At 35.7% G+C, this 15350-nt stretch overlaps 1 protein-coding gene across 3 annotated transcripts in view; it reads right to left on the bottom strand.

The window, feature by feature from the left end:
- The window catches only part of WDR17 (WD repeat domain 17), a 94952-nt gene that overhangs the window by 33691 nt on the left and 45911 nt on the right, over positions 1-15350 (bottom strand). For all 3 annotated transcript variants that reach the window (XR_011970255.1, XR_011970256.1, XM_072623469.1), the window contains exons 10-16: positions 13168-13254; positions 7413-7577; positions 4601-4803; positions 3265-3414; positions 3050-3180; positions 2558-2683; positions 1015-1170 (exon numbers count right to left, since the gene is read on the bottom strand). Coding sequence is in view for 1 of the 3 variants with exons in the window: in XM_072623469.1 (XP_072479570.1) it covers positions 1015-1170; positions 2558-2683; positions 3050-3180; positions 3265-3414; positions 4601-4803; positions 7413-7577; positions 13168-13254 (1018 nt within the window). In the remaining 2 variants the exon portion in view is untranslated. The remainder of the gene's footprint in view (positions 1-1014; positions 1171-2557; positions 2684-3049; positions 3181-3264; positions 3415-4600; positions 4804-7412; positions 7578-13167; positions 13255-15350) is intronic.

Genomic DNA, 15350 nt, shown 5'->3' with positions numbered 1-15350 from the left:
AAGAATGCTAAGCATGGGACTGTAATAAATTATCCGTATTTTATTTTCAAAGGACTAGGGACAAAAATACCTAGAATCTTGAAGACTTTGAATCTCATGATATACTTAACCCAACTGTCAAGCAGGAATACCAGATCCTGAGGTTAGATGGCTGGATGAGGTAGCCATTTAAAATAATTTTGACTCTAAATTAGATAAATTATATCTGATGAAAATTACATTTTTCTATCAAGAGTGATATTTCCATTTCCTCCTTGACTGTGAATTAATTATGTATTAAGAAGTGGTCCTGATAATGACTTCGTATATAGGACTTAATTGCTGAGACACTTTCAAACACCAAAGTTGATTCTTTATTGGAGTAATTTCTTACAATTCCTCCTAAATTGTATGCTTTTCTAACTTTAACATTCCCTCAAATATTTTCACTGTATTGATTTAAAATAAACAAGAAATCATTGTTCATCTTTGAGATTATGACACGGATAAAAATGAATCAAAAATTTTGACTTACATATCCATGTGTGTATGTGTGTGTGGGGGTAATAAATGTATAGTAGAGTACTTTGGAAACTTCACTAAAAAACATTTATTATAATGATAAACTATGAAAAATGACATCATCACAAAAGGTTTTTAAAGTTGCTCTATGACATCAGGGCTATGAAAATTGAATTTCCTAGGCCCCTTTAACTGATGCTTTTCTGCAGAAAAGCCTCATTTGGTTGTTGTGAAGTTTAGCTGCTAGTTTTACTCCATACTTCCAATAATCAATATTAGCAACAGTGTTCCAGTATCAGAAATGAAATGATAGAAAGAAGCCATTCTGGGGGGCAAAGACCTCCAAGAGTATTTCAGTAGACTTGAAATTCACTTCCAAACTATATTACTCTTTGTGTGTATGTGTGCGTGTGTTTTCATACAATCTTTAATCTAAAAATTATTGCATAGATTTACTAAATGTACTTTATGAAGTCTTCAGCTAGGATTATCATTCGCTTTGAGGCATCTTACCTCCCCAAGTTCAACCATAAGCTCACAATATCTTTGGATGTGCCCTAGTCTCAAGTGTATCTCAGCAGCTTCCTTGAGGCATTCCTCCTTAGTAGGTGTGCCAATGCCACCTCCAAACTTGGACATCTTGATTGTTGTTAGTTCTTGTGCTTTGGACTGGAAAAAGGAAATTATTTAATGAATTCTGTGATTGCAAATAGAAAGTATTAAAAGGACAACATGGACAATAACCAAACAAACAAACTTTAATACTGAAATGATGAAGTCTACTCAAAAATATTCATGAGCTAAAACTGTTACTGACACTATCTCAACAGTTAACAGAAACTAGAACTAAGACTTTCTGGGGGCAGACGGAAGAAGATTACATTTTAAATCATACCCAGGTGCAGAATATAATTGCTGTAACAAAAGCCAGTAGGGGGTGCTAGTGACTAAATTATACATCTGGGATCAAAAGATGAAAAATATTTTGTCCTTCAAATAAAAAAATAATTGACCCATTCTATATGTCCAATATATTTTTGAATTATTCATCCCAAAGTGGTTTGTAGTGAGTCAACAATTCTTTCACCTGGTCTTTGTTGTGACTGTATTTATGAAATGGATAGCCAATTTAAGGATTCTGTGTTTACAGACCTTTTTTCTCTCTGAGATACTAAGCACTTTTGAAAAGTCATCTAATAAACCTTGCTTATTGACTTCATGCTCTAAATAACTATTTCAACTCATGACAATTATCCATTGTATCCAGTATTCCTGTCTTTGAGGTCCAGAGAGTGTGGCCAGGTTCTTGCAACATCTGGCTGGGTATAAGTGAAACCCAATATTCTACTTAGAATTCCATTATGCCCCCCAGGGACCCAAACCCCTGATAAGGATTTTAACACAAGAATGTGGAGTTAGTGCAGCATCCTTGATTAATGAAGCTGTGACACTAAAGCAGGCTTCTCATATCATTCAAAGGTTTTAGAAACATAGTACTCTATGAAAATTTATTTGCAAGGAAGGATTAGTCTGGACTTCACTTACTTAATTTCTTTCTTTCACTTATTTTTTTTCAGATATTCAGCAATGTGGCATGACAAGCAAAATAGCTAATGCAATCTTAGGCTGCATCCCAAACAAGAGATGTAATAGAGAAGACTTCCTAAGAGGGTTGTCCAAAAATAACAATGGTCTACTTAGAAAAGCAGTGAGTTTCCCATCACTGAAAGTCTTTAAGAGAAAGCTGAGTGACCACTTGTTGACTCGGGTATGAGCTAGATGAATTAGGACCTCTTCCAGTCCCAGCGAATTGCACACTGCCCCACATCACTGATACACGATACAGAAATATATGAAGTATTGAACAGAAGATGAGTGAATATTAATTAGAAACACTGTCTTGTTTATAGCATGGTTCTGAGTCTGGCCAATGGCTCAAGAGAATATGAACAAACTTTGGCACCTTTTTTCTTTTCAGGACCACCTGTGAAAAGAGTTTCCCCCAACTCCAGCTAATGTTATGAAGAGTGGCGGGCTTCTTTATTAATTTACTTACAGTTTTAAATCTAACCAGATGCTTCATATGCATAATTCCTTTGGAGTAGTCCTGGGGAAGTAAGCTGTCATCTTGTCCTTGTATTACTGCAACTAGGTCCCATAAATTTTTGCTGCCTCCTGGAAGCTAAAGATTAAAATGGAAACATCAGAGATACAATAGTGAATTTAAGGGTTTTTAAAAACACCACCATCATAATCATAATTCTCACTTATATGGTCCTATAAAGTTTATAAAACATTTTCCACATAGGACTCCATACTATGAAGTCCATAGTAACACAAGTAGCATGATTTCTGTGACTCATAAAGAAACTGATGCTCGAAGAATTTAATGTGATTTGTCCACAGATTCAAAATGAGATCTCCTGATTCTCAGTCCAGAGCCCATTTCATTATGCCATACCGCTATTAAAAAATAAAATATAAAGAAAAAAAGCCTATTGGGGCTAATGGTAGCTAAAAGTCCATACTGAAGTTGTACAATACTCACTGATAAACATTCTGAAAACCATCTTAGTTTTCTCCCTCGTAGATTACTTGTCAATTTTTCTACTTCTTGTTTAATCTCTCTTGATACTTTTCCACACAAGAGAGGTGGTGCACCTGATTCCATAGCACGATCTGGAGTAGAAATTCAGTGGGTGAGAAAAACAGTGCCTTGTAAAATATAAGCTGAGAGAATTTAAATGTGCATCTGTTCAGTACCAGTGTTCCCAATGATTTCTTCCCAAGATCTATCTGCCAGGATGTTTATTTGTAGAGGAGTGATTAAAGATATTAATGACCAGAGTCTCACTGTGGAATCCCGGGAGCAAGATGCCATAGTAAAGGGGCGACTTGGATGGCACGTTAATCCTAAATGGAAAGAGTTAAAGTTATTTGACCTAAAGCAAAAATATTTCAAAGTAATTTACATTTTATGTATAAATCTAACAAAAGATTTACAAAATTAAATTTGATCTAAAGATACTATGAGTAACTAAGGACTGACCTCAGAAATGTCATAATTACATTTTTACTACATATTGCACAGAATTATCTCATGTCTATATTCTCATAAGCATGAATAGAGAGGTGCTTGCATTTGTGGACTAAAGTCAGTACTTTACTCTTGGTACAGCAGATTCTTTATGCCCAGTTTTTGCAAAAGCAGCCTTGGTTTTTGGGGATGGGTATTGCATATTAGGGAGATTTGCAGAGTGAAAAGTTGCTGTGCAGGCTTATGTCCATGTAGCACTGTTATAGCAATATACATTTTCTGGTTTCCGGGAAATCACTAAAGAGAATTATTCAACTAGGAAGGTAGTTGCTCAAGGCCTTCACTGGTGGTCAGAATAATGATTCCTTCTTTTCTCTAGATGAGCTTTTGATTATCTCAAAACCATAAACACATATAGCAGCACCAAAAATTCTTCAAGGATCATTGCTCTATAAGGTCTAAGTACAAATGAATTCATTGAAAGAATATCAACATTCTTCTCTGCTTTTAAAAGTCAAATACTTCTGAGGGGGAAAAGCACTGCAATGTGATGGAAACTAAAGGGTTTTATATAAACAAAGAAATGTAGGACATGATTTTTAAAACCATAAAGCTATTGGGAAGGGAATCTTAACACTATAGATAAAAATGTGTCAGTTAACATGATTTATTAAATGTCAATAAAATATACATGATTGTATCAGGCAATGGTTGAAAGCAAGTTAGTAGTTGTGGGATGAATATGTAATTAAAGAGCAACCATTTCTAAATTTGGAGAAAATGAAGGATGCTTACCCCTTCTTCTCCCATTGCTTCGATCAAATGCCTGGGGACCAAAGCATCATGGGTTAGGCTTCCCAAAGCAGCTATTTTTGCAACCTCAATATACCAACTGAATTCTGTCAGCAAGAATGTAGGCCCATCAGTTTAGGTGTGCTTAGTGATCTGGTTTCCCACTCCCAATATGAGATAGTTCAATATTTTAGTCAAATATTATTATTTAATTAAACAAATTAGCTGTTACTAAATGAAGAAATTATAAAGGTAAAGACCAGTAGTTACCATATACATCTGCACCGTGGTCATGTACTGTATCCAAACAGGTTCCTTCTCGAGTATCCCACACCCTAATAGTACTATCCCAGCTGCCTGATATTAGTAGATAAGGGATTTCAGTGTTCCACATTAATCCCCGCACAGGTGCAGTATGTCCAGTAAGTGTATTTATACAAGCATCTTGTGTATAATCCCATATTCGAACAGTACTGAAAATAGGATAGATATAAATTGTAATTTAGCTAAAAGATTAAATTGTCCTAAAAGTATAACATTATCACTTAGTATTCATTTTTTATGTTTCTAGAATGCATTAAAATAACTTCCTATTTCACAGCACATGAAAATGAAATTTAACTAGAATAGCACAATTAGACATATATGACTTCTGAGTTAATAGCCTACTTCAAGATAATAACTGAAATATTATTAAGTTGCCTTAAAATTATTGGTAAAAATTTGCTTCTTACAGCAAAGAATTTATAGAGTATAGTTTTTATAGTTCTCTTTTATAATTGTTATAAGCACATCAAAAGTTTGGTGGTATAGTATTTATACAAAGTATTTTTTCTTAAAAGTAAATGTTCACGTTAAACTATAGCTGAGGAGGAAATGTAGGTAGTTTGCTGAATTTCTTCTAAAATGCTATTTGGATTGTTTAAAAATAACAACAATAAAACACAAATAAAATCAAATCCCTGATAATTTCTACAATAAAAATTACTACCTGCAAAAATGTAGTATTTTTATATTTAGGAAACAGTAAGTCATTATGCTTATAGACAAAAATACTATGTTCTTTATTTATTTCTAAATCTTTTTGTGTGTGTACCAATAATACAGTTACATTTGTCAGTGTAGAACTAGTATTAACTTAAATAAAATTTTAACAATAACTATGGAAATTAACCCTCTGATTAAAAATACGTTAATTTTAAATACACTACAAATCTACATTTGTAGACTTTATTTATCAAAATATGCCTATGTAAATCATCTATTTCTTTTCCCAGGGATTAACACAGTGCTTTGCACATAATAAATCATTTAAAATACTTCCCTCATTCACTTATTATGGCAATAGGGCAGGGGTGAAGGTTTAGAAGACTTCTAAAGTCTCTTCCAGATTTAAATATGTGATACAGTTACTCAGTGTTTTTGAAGGAATAGTAGGAACAGATGTCCCATAAGGTATGGGTTGGTTCTGCATGGCCCACTGAATGTATTTGGGAGCCATAATGTGTCATAGTTAAACCTAGGAAACTAGAAACCCCACAGAGTCACTCACTCTCACCCCTACAAATCTCCCATCAGGGGTGATATAAGAAATTACTACCCTATAAAATTTCATAATTATAATGATTATTAAAGTAGGCAGTATGCCAGATAAATTTCAAAGCCTCAAAACAGGAATATACTTGATTATTAAAAACTTGTTCTGCTTTAAGTATATTAACTAGATTGCTTTAAAGAATTTTATAGCTGAATGGGTTAGGTTCTAATTTTTTTTTTTAATCAAACTAGTCAAAGTATAGAGGCAACAAAATGGCTCAGTGGATGAAATGTTGGTTCTGAAGTCGGAAAGACCTGAATTCAAATTTAAACTCAGACTCTTACTAACTATGTGACCCTGGGCAAGTCACCTAACCTCTGTTTGCCTTAATAAGCTGGAGAAGGAAATGGCAAACCACTCCAGTATCTTTTCCAAGAAAACCCTTTACAGGATCACAAAGAGTTGGACATGACTGAACTATTGAGCAACATGTCAAATAAAGGATAGGATGTTTGGAGCAAAACCCTAGGAAATTATAAGGCAGGGATTTCTTGACAGGTTCAGTCATTAGGAAATCACCTGTATTAATCTCCATGCCTTCCCTCTGTAAAATACCAAAGCCATCATAGACAGTCCAGGATCTGTTTTATTTTTAAAGATGTTCAGATATTTCATATTCTCCCACTAATCTCTTTCAATATTAAGCCACCTTCATTAATAAGATGTTTTCCCTTAAAGCTAACCAATTCTTTATACTGCAATCTAAGCCTATCAGTGACATCTGTCCCTTTCTTCCAACAACCCATTCAATGCACTAACAGCATTGCTTGATTTTTTAAATCAGCAATTAAAAAAAAAAAACCTTATTTCAAGCTCTGCAGACACTAGAAGTATACAGTTATTAATAATTCACACAATATATTTGACATCATCAGCACCCTCAGCTTTCTGAGTCTGGTTTGTTTTTTGAACTCCATTTTCTTTAGGACTGTTTGCTTGCTTATTTGGTAGCAGCAACTTTTCTCTCTTCTTTTTCTTTTGGGTAACTCCCATTCTGGCATTGGAAGAGGGTTAGTAATGACCACGCCAACCTCCTTAACTTTGGATTTTATTGACCTTAGGACTTAGCCTTTGGCTTGGGCATAGTAGAGTAGTCTTGACATGGAGTATGTGATTTGGGACTCACTCCTAGTTTCTCTTTCTCTTAGTCCTTTCATTATGAATATGAGGAAACTGAGACATAGAAAAGGACTTGTAGATACAAATAAGTGGCCAGGCAAAATTTGAAACAAATGGCATGATTCCAGATGCAGCATTATTCCACCATACAGTCCTGCCCATTATATACTATTCTGGGGTTGAATACAGTTAGATATTGTCAAGAGATTTCTTAACTAATTAGGAACTTGGCTTTTCTAAACCTATATTGTGCTGAAATCAACATATGTAGTTTTAGTACTTCATCAAATTTAGATCCTAGGCACTAGAATTTAGGCAGGAACACTTAGAACAAGAATCAAGCATTTAGAATTCAAGAATACATACCCATCATCAGAACCACTGCAAAGTATTCCTTCCCTCAGGGGAGACCATCTTACATGAAACACCTTTGCAGTATGTCCAGTAAACACCTTCAGTGGTTGATCAGAGCTGGTAGCTAAGTAATAAACACGGACATTTTTGTCTTCACAGCCAGTAGCTATCATGTCTCTGCAATATTATCAACATGATCATTAGAACTGGGAGTTTCTAGGAGTGTTAATACAAACTCAAAAACAGACAGCAAAGAACAACAACAACAACAAAAAAAAACAACCCAGAGAGCAGCTCTAATTCCTAAATATGAAGGGAGTTTTGTTTTAGTTCCTATGAAAAACTTAGACTGAAAACCAGCTTAACAAATAAAAACATATCATATTTCTCTATATCGTTATATGATAGCCCACATGCAAAATTTCACCTGTCCCATTAGAGATCGGGGCTTCCATTTTATACATACTTTCTCCAGGACTGCCCAGTTGTGATTTTATTTTATACAAGTGAGAAATATTTGCATTTGTCTACAGATCCACTTTCAAAGCTCCATTTTATTTCTAAACTTAATCCTTAGATAGGAAATCCTACCTGCAACGTGGGCAGGCTTCTGTCTGTAGATCCTCATATTTCTGTGTTTTTTATGACACCCCCCTCCATGCATTAATACATTTATTGACTTGAATCTCACCTTTGCCCATTTACAAATTGGCCAGTTTCTGATATAAACAAATAGATTCCTTTTGTGTTCATTCAGCAAATCAGTATCTTCTTTGTGTAATGAAACATGCTAGACACTAACATGGTTCCTAGAATATACTGATTGATTGAATGTATATATGTAATTTGCATGTCTGGATATTTGTGTTTTCTATATTTATATGTACATGACAAAAAAAGAACATAAGAAATCATGGGAAAAGTAGAGAATATATATAAAAGTGGTACAACGACTATTTAGAAATATGAAACCTTTGAGTCGAATCTTTTATAATTTCTTGTGTTGGTAATACTACCTTTAAGACTTCATTCACTTACCCCATTAGCAATTGGTTTTTAAGATCTTATGATCATGTCATTTCATTCTTCAAAATTTTTCAATGGCTCCCATTATTTATAAAATAAAGTCCATATTCATTAGCCTGTAAGCCCTTCCCCATTTGACCTAACCCATATAGCTTTATCTCATAGCATTCTCCTTTCCACAGCTTATGCACCATGAAAAACAGATTATTCGCCACTCCATGACTCTTCTGCATGCCTCTTTGTTTTTCAACACACCTTTCCTAAGATTAGAATGCCCTCTCCTTTCCGTTCCCCGCCCTAAACTCACTGTTTTGGAGTAATCCTTCTAGACATAGTTAAAGAGATTCTGCTCCGTTATGTCTTCCCCATTTCCAGAGTCAGGGACTATCTCTCATTCACTGTAATTCTCAAAATAACTGATGGACATTTCTCTTGCACATTATGTTTATTTGGTATTATAGTCATTTCTATAAATCTCTTCTATCCCCTACCAGGTCCAAGCGTCAGGAGGACTGAACTGGCTTTTTTTTTTTTCATCTTTTTAATCTCTCCCAGCACCAAACACAATGGTTTCTACACAGGAGGTGCTCAATAAATGTTGGTTGTTGAATGCAGATATGTAATGAATATTAATGACATTGTACAATTTATTCCATATATCATTTGTCATTGACAAAACTTGTAGAACTGAATACATGATTTAATAGTTCTATTTTATTATGGACCAATTTGTAGGATATGAGACAGAGAGGCTGCTGGTGGCACAGTGCATTGAGCACTGAACCTAGAGACCAAAAGACCTGAGTTCAAATCCAGCCTCAGATACTTGTTACCTGGAAGATTCTGGGTAAGACACTTTACCTCTGTTTTCTTCAGTTTCCTAGACTGTAAAATGGTAATAACAATAAAATCTACCTCTCAGGTATGTTGTGAAGCTCAAATGAGAATATTTGTAAAAGGTACTTAGCACATGTACTACCTCACACATAGGTGGTTAAAATTTTTAAATACTGATTTCTTGCTATGATTTTCCTGCATCATTTGGAGAGGATGATTTGAAGATTTAAGGAGAATAAAATGGAAGAGGAGAATGGTGGTATCAGTTCAAACAAAACTATGTATCAAATATTTTATTTATTTGGCAAGTTATCAAGAATGTATAGCTAAGAACTTAGTTATCAACCTAGAACTAAGCCAACTAGGCACTAGTAATTCTAGTTCCTTCTCTAAATTCATAATTTAGAAAAGACTTTAAAAATGAGCCCAGTTCCTTTTTCACATCAGGATATCTTACGGTAGATATGGACTCAGTTACTCTGAGATACCAGCTTCTGGCAAAGATTCCTGGCCTGGTTTGATGAGAGCAGATTAACTGCTCATTCTCTGTTCTGAAATTTTCCCTTTATTAAGCCTCATACAGGTAGCTGCTATTTTACTTTATGAAATGGCAACCCTTCAGGCAGTTTCATTGTTTTGTCTTTTGAATTTCATTTAACTCAACCAAACAAACATACAAAGATTACATAAAGCAGATCTTTCCCATGGAACTCACACTGTAGTAGAATGATATGACATACACAAATAATTATATTCTAAAATCAACATGTTAATAAAGTTCATACTTTATATAGTTCTTTAAGGTTTGCAAAGAATATTTTATATATTATCTCATTTGACTCACTAGCTTTTTCAGAAAACTCTTCAGATGGTAAAGAATACTGTCTCAAAGAGCTCAGTGATGTTTCCTTAGTCACACAGCTAGAAATGTAGGAGGCAGGATTTAAACTAAGAATACTCTTGACTCTATGGACCAGCATTCTCTCCACTATAACATTCTGCCTCTTGTTACAACCCAATGCCACTTACTACATCATGCTGATGAGAACAAAATACGATGTGAGGTATAAGAAAGGTTCACGTTTGATGAGTAGGGTAAGAAAAGGCTTTATGAAGAATGGGACATTTGGACTAGGCCTTGAGGGACTTGTCATGACTTTTAATAGGTGGAAATTTAAAATATACATATACACATGCATACACCTACATATGTATGTATTTGAGCATGTGTGTGTGTGTGTGTGTGTGTGTGTGTGTGTGTGTGTGTGTGTAATGGGAGAGAGATAGACAAACATGGCATTTATAGATTAACTCATTTTATATTTGCCACCCTGGGAGGTAGGTACTATTATTATTCCTATTTTACAAATGAGGAAAGTGAGGCATATAGAATTAAGTTATTTGCCCAGGGGCACATAGCTAGTAAATGTCTGAGGCTAGATCTAACTCAAGTTTTCCTTACTGTATCCAACACGCCATCTATTTGCTCCTAATGGAATGAGGGCAGGACATTTCTGGGTATAAATGAATAAAGTTATGGGACCTAAGGTAGTAAGTCATTCAGGAAGTCAGAGGGGAGGAAGCTAGAAGGAACAGGTCTTGGGATGCCTTAGCAGGTTATTCACCTTCTTCGAAGTCCTCTAGCTTCCTAAACTCCAAAGGTCCACCCTCCACCCCATCTCTTTCCCATGAGGCATGGCTCAGATAATTCTGCTACCCGTGGCGAAGAAGTCTTCCCAGGGACCCAAGCGAGGGCAGAGCTCAAACAAGTGTGCAATTGTATAGAACATATGGGGAAGGTCACATCCAAGGTCACCTCTGCCATGCTGAGTAAGATCCCATAATCCTATGAGAAAAACATGTGGTTCAAGAATAGAAATCTTGGGAACTGAGTCAACGGGAAGAACCCTGAGGGAGGCAAAACTCAGGAAAGGAGAAAGCAACGAAACTTTTCTCAGAGGCAAGGACTTTCTTCTTCTCTGCATTATGCTGGGACTCTAAAGCTTTTCCTAAGCCTTTTTGACATATTGAGGTTATTAGCATTTAAGGATTTGGGAGAACATCAAGGGGACTCAGTATTATGGGACAGGCTTAAAGCCGCAGTGTGACACTTTCAGCCCTGCCCCTGCCTGTTTCAACAAATCCAAACTCAGAAGTTTGACCACTTAGTGTCCAGATATAAAACAACAAGGTGTTAAGAATAAGATAGTGTGACCCTAGCTTTACCTTGATATTCAGGAATATGGCTATCATATGTATTATAGGATATTCTAGATTATACAAAAAAGGGTAATACCACATAAGCACTGTGTACATTTAATCTGATTTAATCATCACTTATTAAGTGCCTACATATATAATGCCTAAGACACGCATGTCTTGGACCAGAATTTATTCCGCAATAAAGTGAATTATCAGTATTTTAACATATTTTCAATGTTTCTACCTCTGATGAGTCCTATGAAAAACCATGAGATATCTCCTATGGAAATCTGAAGAAAAATGCTAAATGTGGTATGAATAGTTTGTAATTATACTGACCTCAAGGACCATATCTGAACTGAGTATCCCTAGTATAGTTCTGTATCTCCTGTAGTTTCCTCATAAATAAATTAACATTTGTCCACAAATGAACTTGGATTCACCCATTCTGTGTTGGTCATTTTTGGTCAGTGCTTGCTGAGCTCTCAAACAAGTATACCCTTTCAGCAGGAAAAAGGAGTCTCTGTCTATGTTGTTACATTTTAAGGGCCCTCAGATTATCATATATTGCAGCAGCAATACAATCCCTACTAGTGATAGGGTGGGATAGGGTGTGGTTCATAAATGCAGAAGAAACAACAGTTTGCAGCAATGCCCATATTCATGCATAAATGCAGGAAGGGACAGGATAATGTTGGTAGGGTCAGAAATAAAAGGACATTACTTCCTTTTGCTGATGAGAGCTTCATAGTCACTGAAGTGAATCCTACACTGATTTGTAGAGGACTCGAAAGTTGTTTTTTCTTTTTCAATCATCAAGAAAGCGTGACTTTAAAATAACAAGATAATGCATTTTCATTATTTATATCATATGAAAGCATCATAATTTTCAAAGCACTTTTATACACATTATCTTACAATGATCTAGGGAGAAAACTCTGGACCTGGGTTCAGTAGAAATCAGTCTGTTCCTAGCTTTACTATGAAATTACTTTCTATATTATTATGAAGGTAAAATAAAGTAATGTATTTGAAAGTACTTTGACAACTATAAAATTCTCTAAAATGTATTACTATTATCATTATACAGAGACCATCCTGTTAGGTAGATAGGGGAGGATTTCTCATACCCATGCTGTAGATGAGAACACTGAGGTTCAGGGATATTAAAATAGTATGTGGCAAACAAGAGTTAGAGCCCTGTTCTCCTGACTCAGCATAAAGAACCTGACACTAAGACTGTGTTCTGAGAATCATGGACCTTCCTATTCCCTGTGTACATCACAAACCCACCCTACCTTCTCACCTTATGTGTTCCTTGCCCATATCTTTCTCTGGATCTTCCACAGAGGGCCTGACCAATATGCTGGAGACCTTGCTCTAGGTCTCGGAACACTGCCTAGTTATCAGTGCAAACACTCAGACCTTCTGTTACCCTGCTAGCTGGCAATGTGACCAGCCTACCTCCTTTTCCCATCATAAATGTCCTCAGGGAGCTCTCTTGTAGATCACTACAAGTCATTACATACTACCTCTTTTCACTCACTTGCTTCTAAGGGCAATATCTGACGTAAAGAATGATGACTATTGCCTTTAGAGTTTTTTTTTTCTGAACTGTTAACAGCCATTGAGTTTGATGACTGGGGCACATAAAATATCTCAAAAGTCATTATTCATTTCAAAGAAAGAAGATTGCACTTACTTGCTGTTTTGGCTCCAATCACAGCCAAAAACTGCAGCAGGATGTTTGTATTTGTGGAGAACTTTACCATCAATTGTTCGAATAATACTGAAATTAATTACAATATTGTAATAGGAAAGAAAAAAGCAACATTTAGAATATATTAATCCAGGGGTCAAAGTCAGATTTATATAAATAAAGTGTAAGCTCCTGAGGGTAGATATTTTGTCTTCAAAGCACCAGGAACATTTAATGGCGCTCTAAAATAATAAATAATAATAATAACTATTTGCTTATTTATATTGTATAATAATAGTGACAAGTTCAAGTTAACACATTTCACTTTAGCAAATTTGCTTCCTACCTATAACATTTCCAGTATTTAAATTAAGTGAGTTTGAAAATATATTGACATTTATTTATTTAGGGCCAAGACCATGAATTCATTGGAATAAGGAACTCCCAATGAAAAACCTTCCTCTACCAATGGAGATCTACACTTTCATCCTCTCTAAAGGATTGCCTGGATCCAGGATCACCCAATCAGTATATGCTGGAGGCAAGACTTCAACCCAGATCTTTCTGACAGTGAGGCCAATTCTGTATCCCTTATGCCATGACTGCTTTTCATAGGCTTTTATATTTGCATTAAATATGAACATTTATATAAGTACAATTAAACCATACCTATTGACATAGGTATAAATTTTTGGCTCTTTTGCTTTGTTTACAACAAAGCAGACCTTCTTTCCTGCCACCCCCACACCAAAGCTTTTGTACTCTGTAGAAAAAGAAAGATGAAAGCAAGACTCAAAGACCATTTCTCTTGGTTGGCTGCTTGTTTGATCTACATCGCCTTCCTACTTTCCTTTGTTCAGGTCAGACTCTTAGGAAAAATTAACCTTTAAAAAATGATGTTAAGATCTTTTCTGTATTATTCTTTTGTGTATTCGTACCACCTCTTAATCTCTTCTGCTTCTGTTAAATCCAGTTCAACTAGTTTAAGTCCTATAAACTCAGAGGATTTAGTTTGGTCAATGAAGTGTTTTGTAGACTAGAGCACCATAAATGCAGACTTCTGGATTGGTTTCTTGGAGCCCCTTTAGCCTCTAGGTCAGGGGTGGGGAACCTGTGGCTTCAAGGCCACATGTGACCCTTTAGGTCCTCAGGTGTGGCCCTTGGATTGAATCCAAACTTCACAGAACAAAAATTTGAATTTTGGATTCAAAGGACCATACTTGAGGACCTAAAGGGTCACATGTGGCCTTGAGGCCTCAGGTTCTCCACTCCTGCTCTGGGCTGTCAATCCCTGTAGATGCTGTTTGTAAACTACACATATACTTACTAAATACATTATTTGCTAAAGTACCAAAGAGAAGGAGGAGTGAGTTAGATTGCTTGGACTCAGGAGTTTTTAGCTAAGTCCAGCACCAATGTACAAGTCTTTGGGAGGAAAGGGCTACCTAACTGCCTAAGGAAGGATAAACTGATTGTGGTAGACACTGTACTTAAGAGCCTCAGTGAGCTAGGGAGACTAAATCTCAAAAAAAAAGTTGTTGTTTTTTTAATTTAAAAAGTTTGTGAACTTCTTAGTAAGGATCTCTGGATACTGTTCTATAACTAATGTTCAGTGGTTATGTTACCCTTCATGCCTCCTCTTTCTCCTCCTCCTCTTAAATTAGAAGAAGGAGGATAGTAATATGTGGCATTTAGGGTATGTTAAGGATGATAAAACATCTTACTAATATTATCTCATATTTGTTCCTAACAACCTTGTGAGGTAAATATATGAAAAAGTTTCAGATTTGGTTAAAGAAATGTAACTGAGACTATAAATAAATAAATACAGAAGCTGAGCTGTTTTAAAGCATCTCAGCTAAACTTACTAGTGCTAATGCTGAGGATGCCAAAAACTAGTGTTTGCTTGCAATTTTCTCCCTTTGGTTTTTCTTTTGTTTTCAGCTGAAAATTTCCTTTTGATGGAGCAGACTAGGTTTCATAAAGAATGTACTAGGGAGCAGCTAGGTGGTGAAGTGAATACAGCACCGGCCCTGAAGTCAGGAGGACGAGTTCAAATCTGCCCTTAGCTGTGTGAGCTCGGGCAACCCCATTTGCCTTGCCTTCCCCGCTCCAAAAGAAAAATGTACTGGCTCCAACAGCGATGGTGGCAGGGCAATCAGGTGCTACCATTACAAGCAGCAACA

This window comes from Notamacropus eugenii, chromosome 7 (genome assembly GCF_028372415.1).
Source record: "Notamacropus eugenii isolate mMacEug1 chromosome 7, mMacEug1.pri_v2, whole genome shotgun sequence".
NCBI lineage: Eukaryota > Metazoa > Chordata > Mammalia > Diprotodontia > Macropodidae > Notamacropus > Notamacropus eugenii.
Note: the sequence above shows the minus strand (reverse complement) of the source record. Positions and strands in the feature narration are given on the sequence as shown.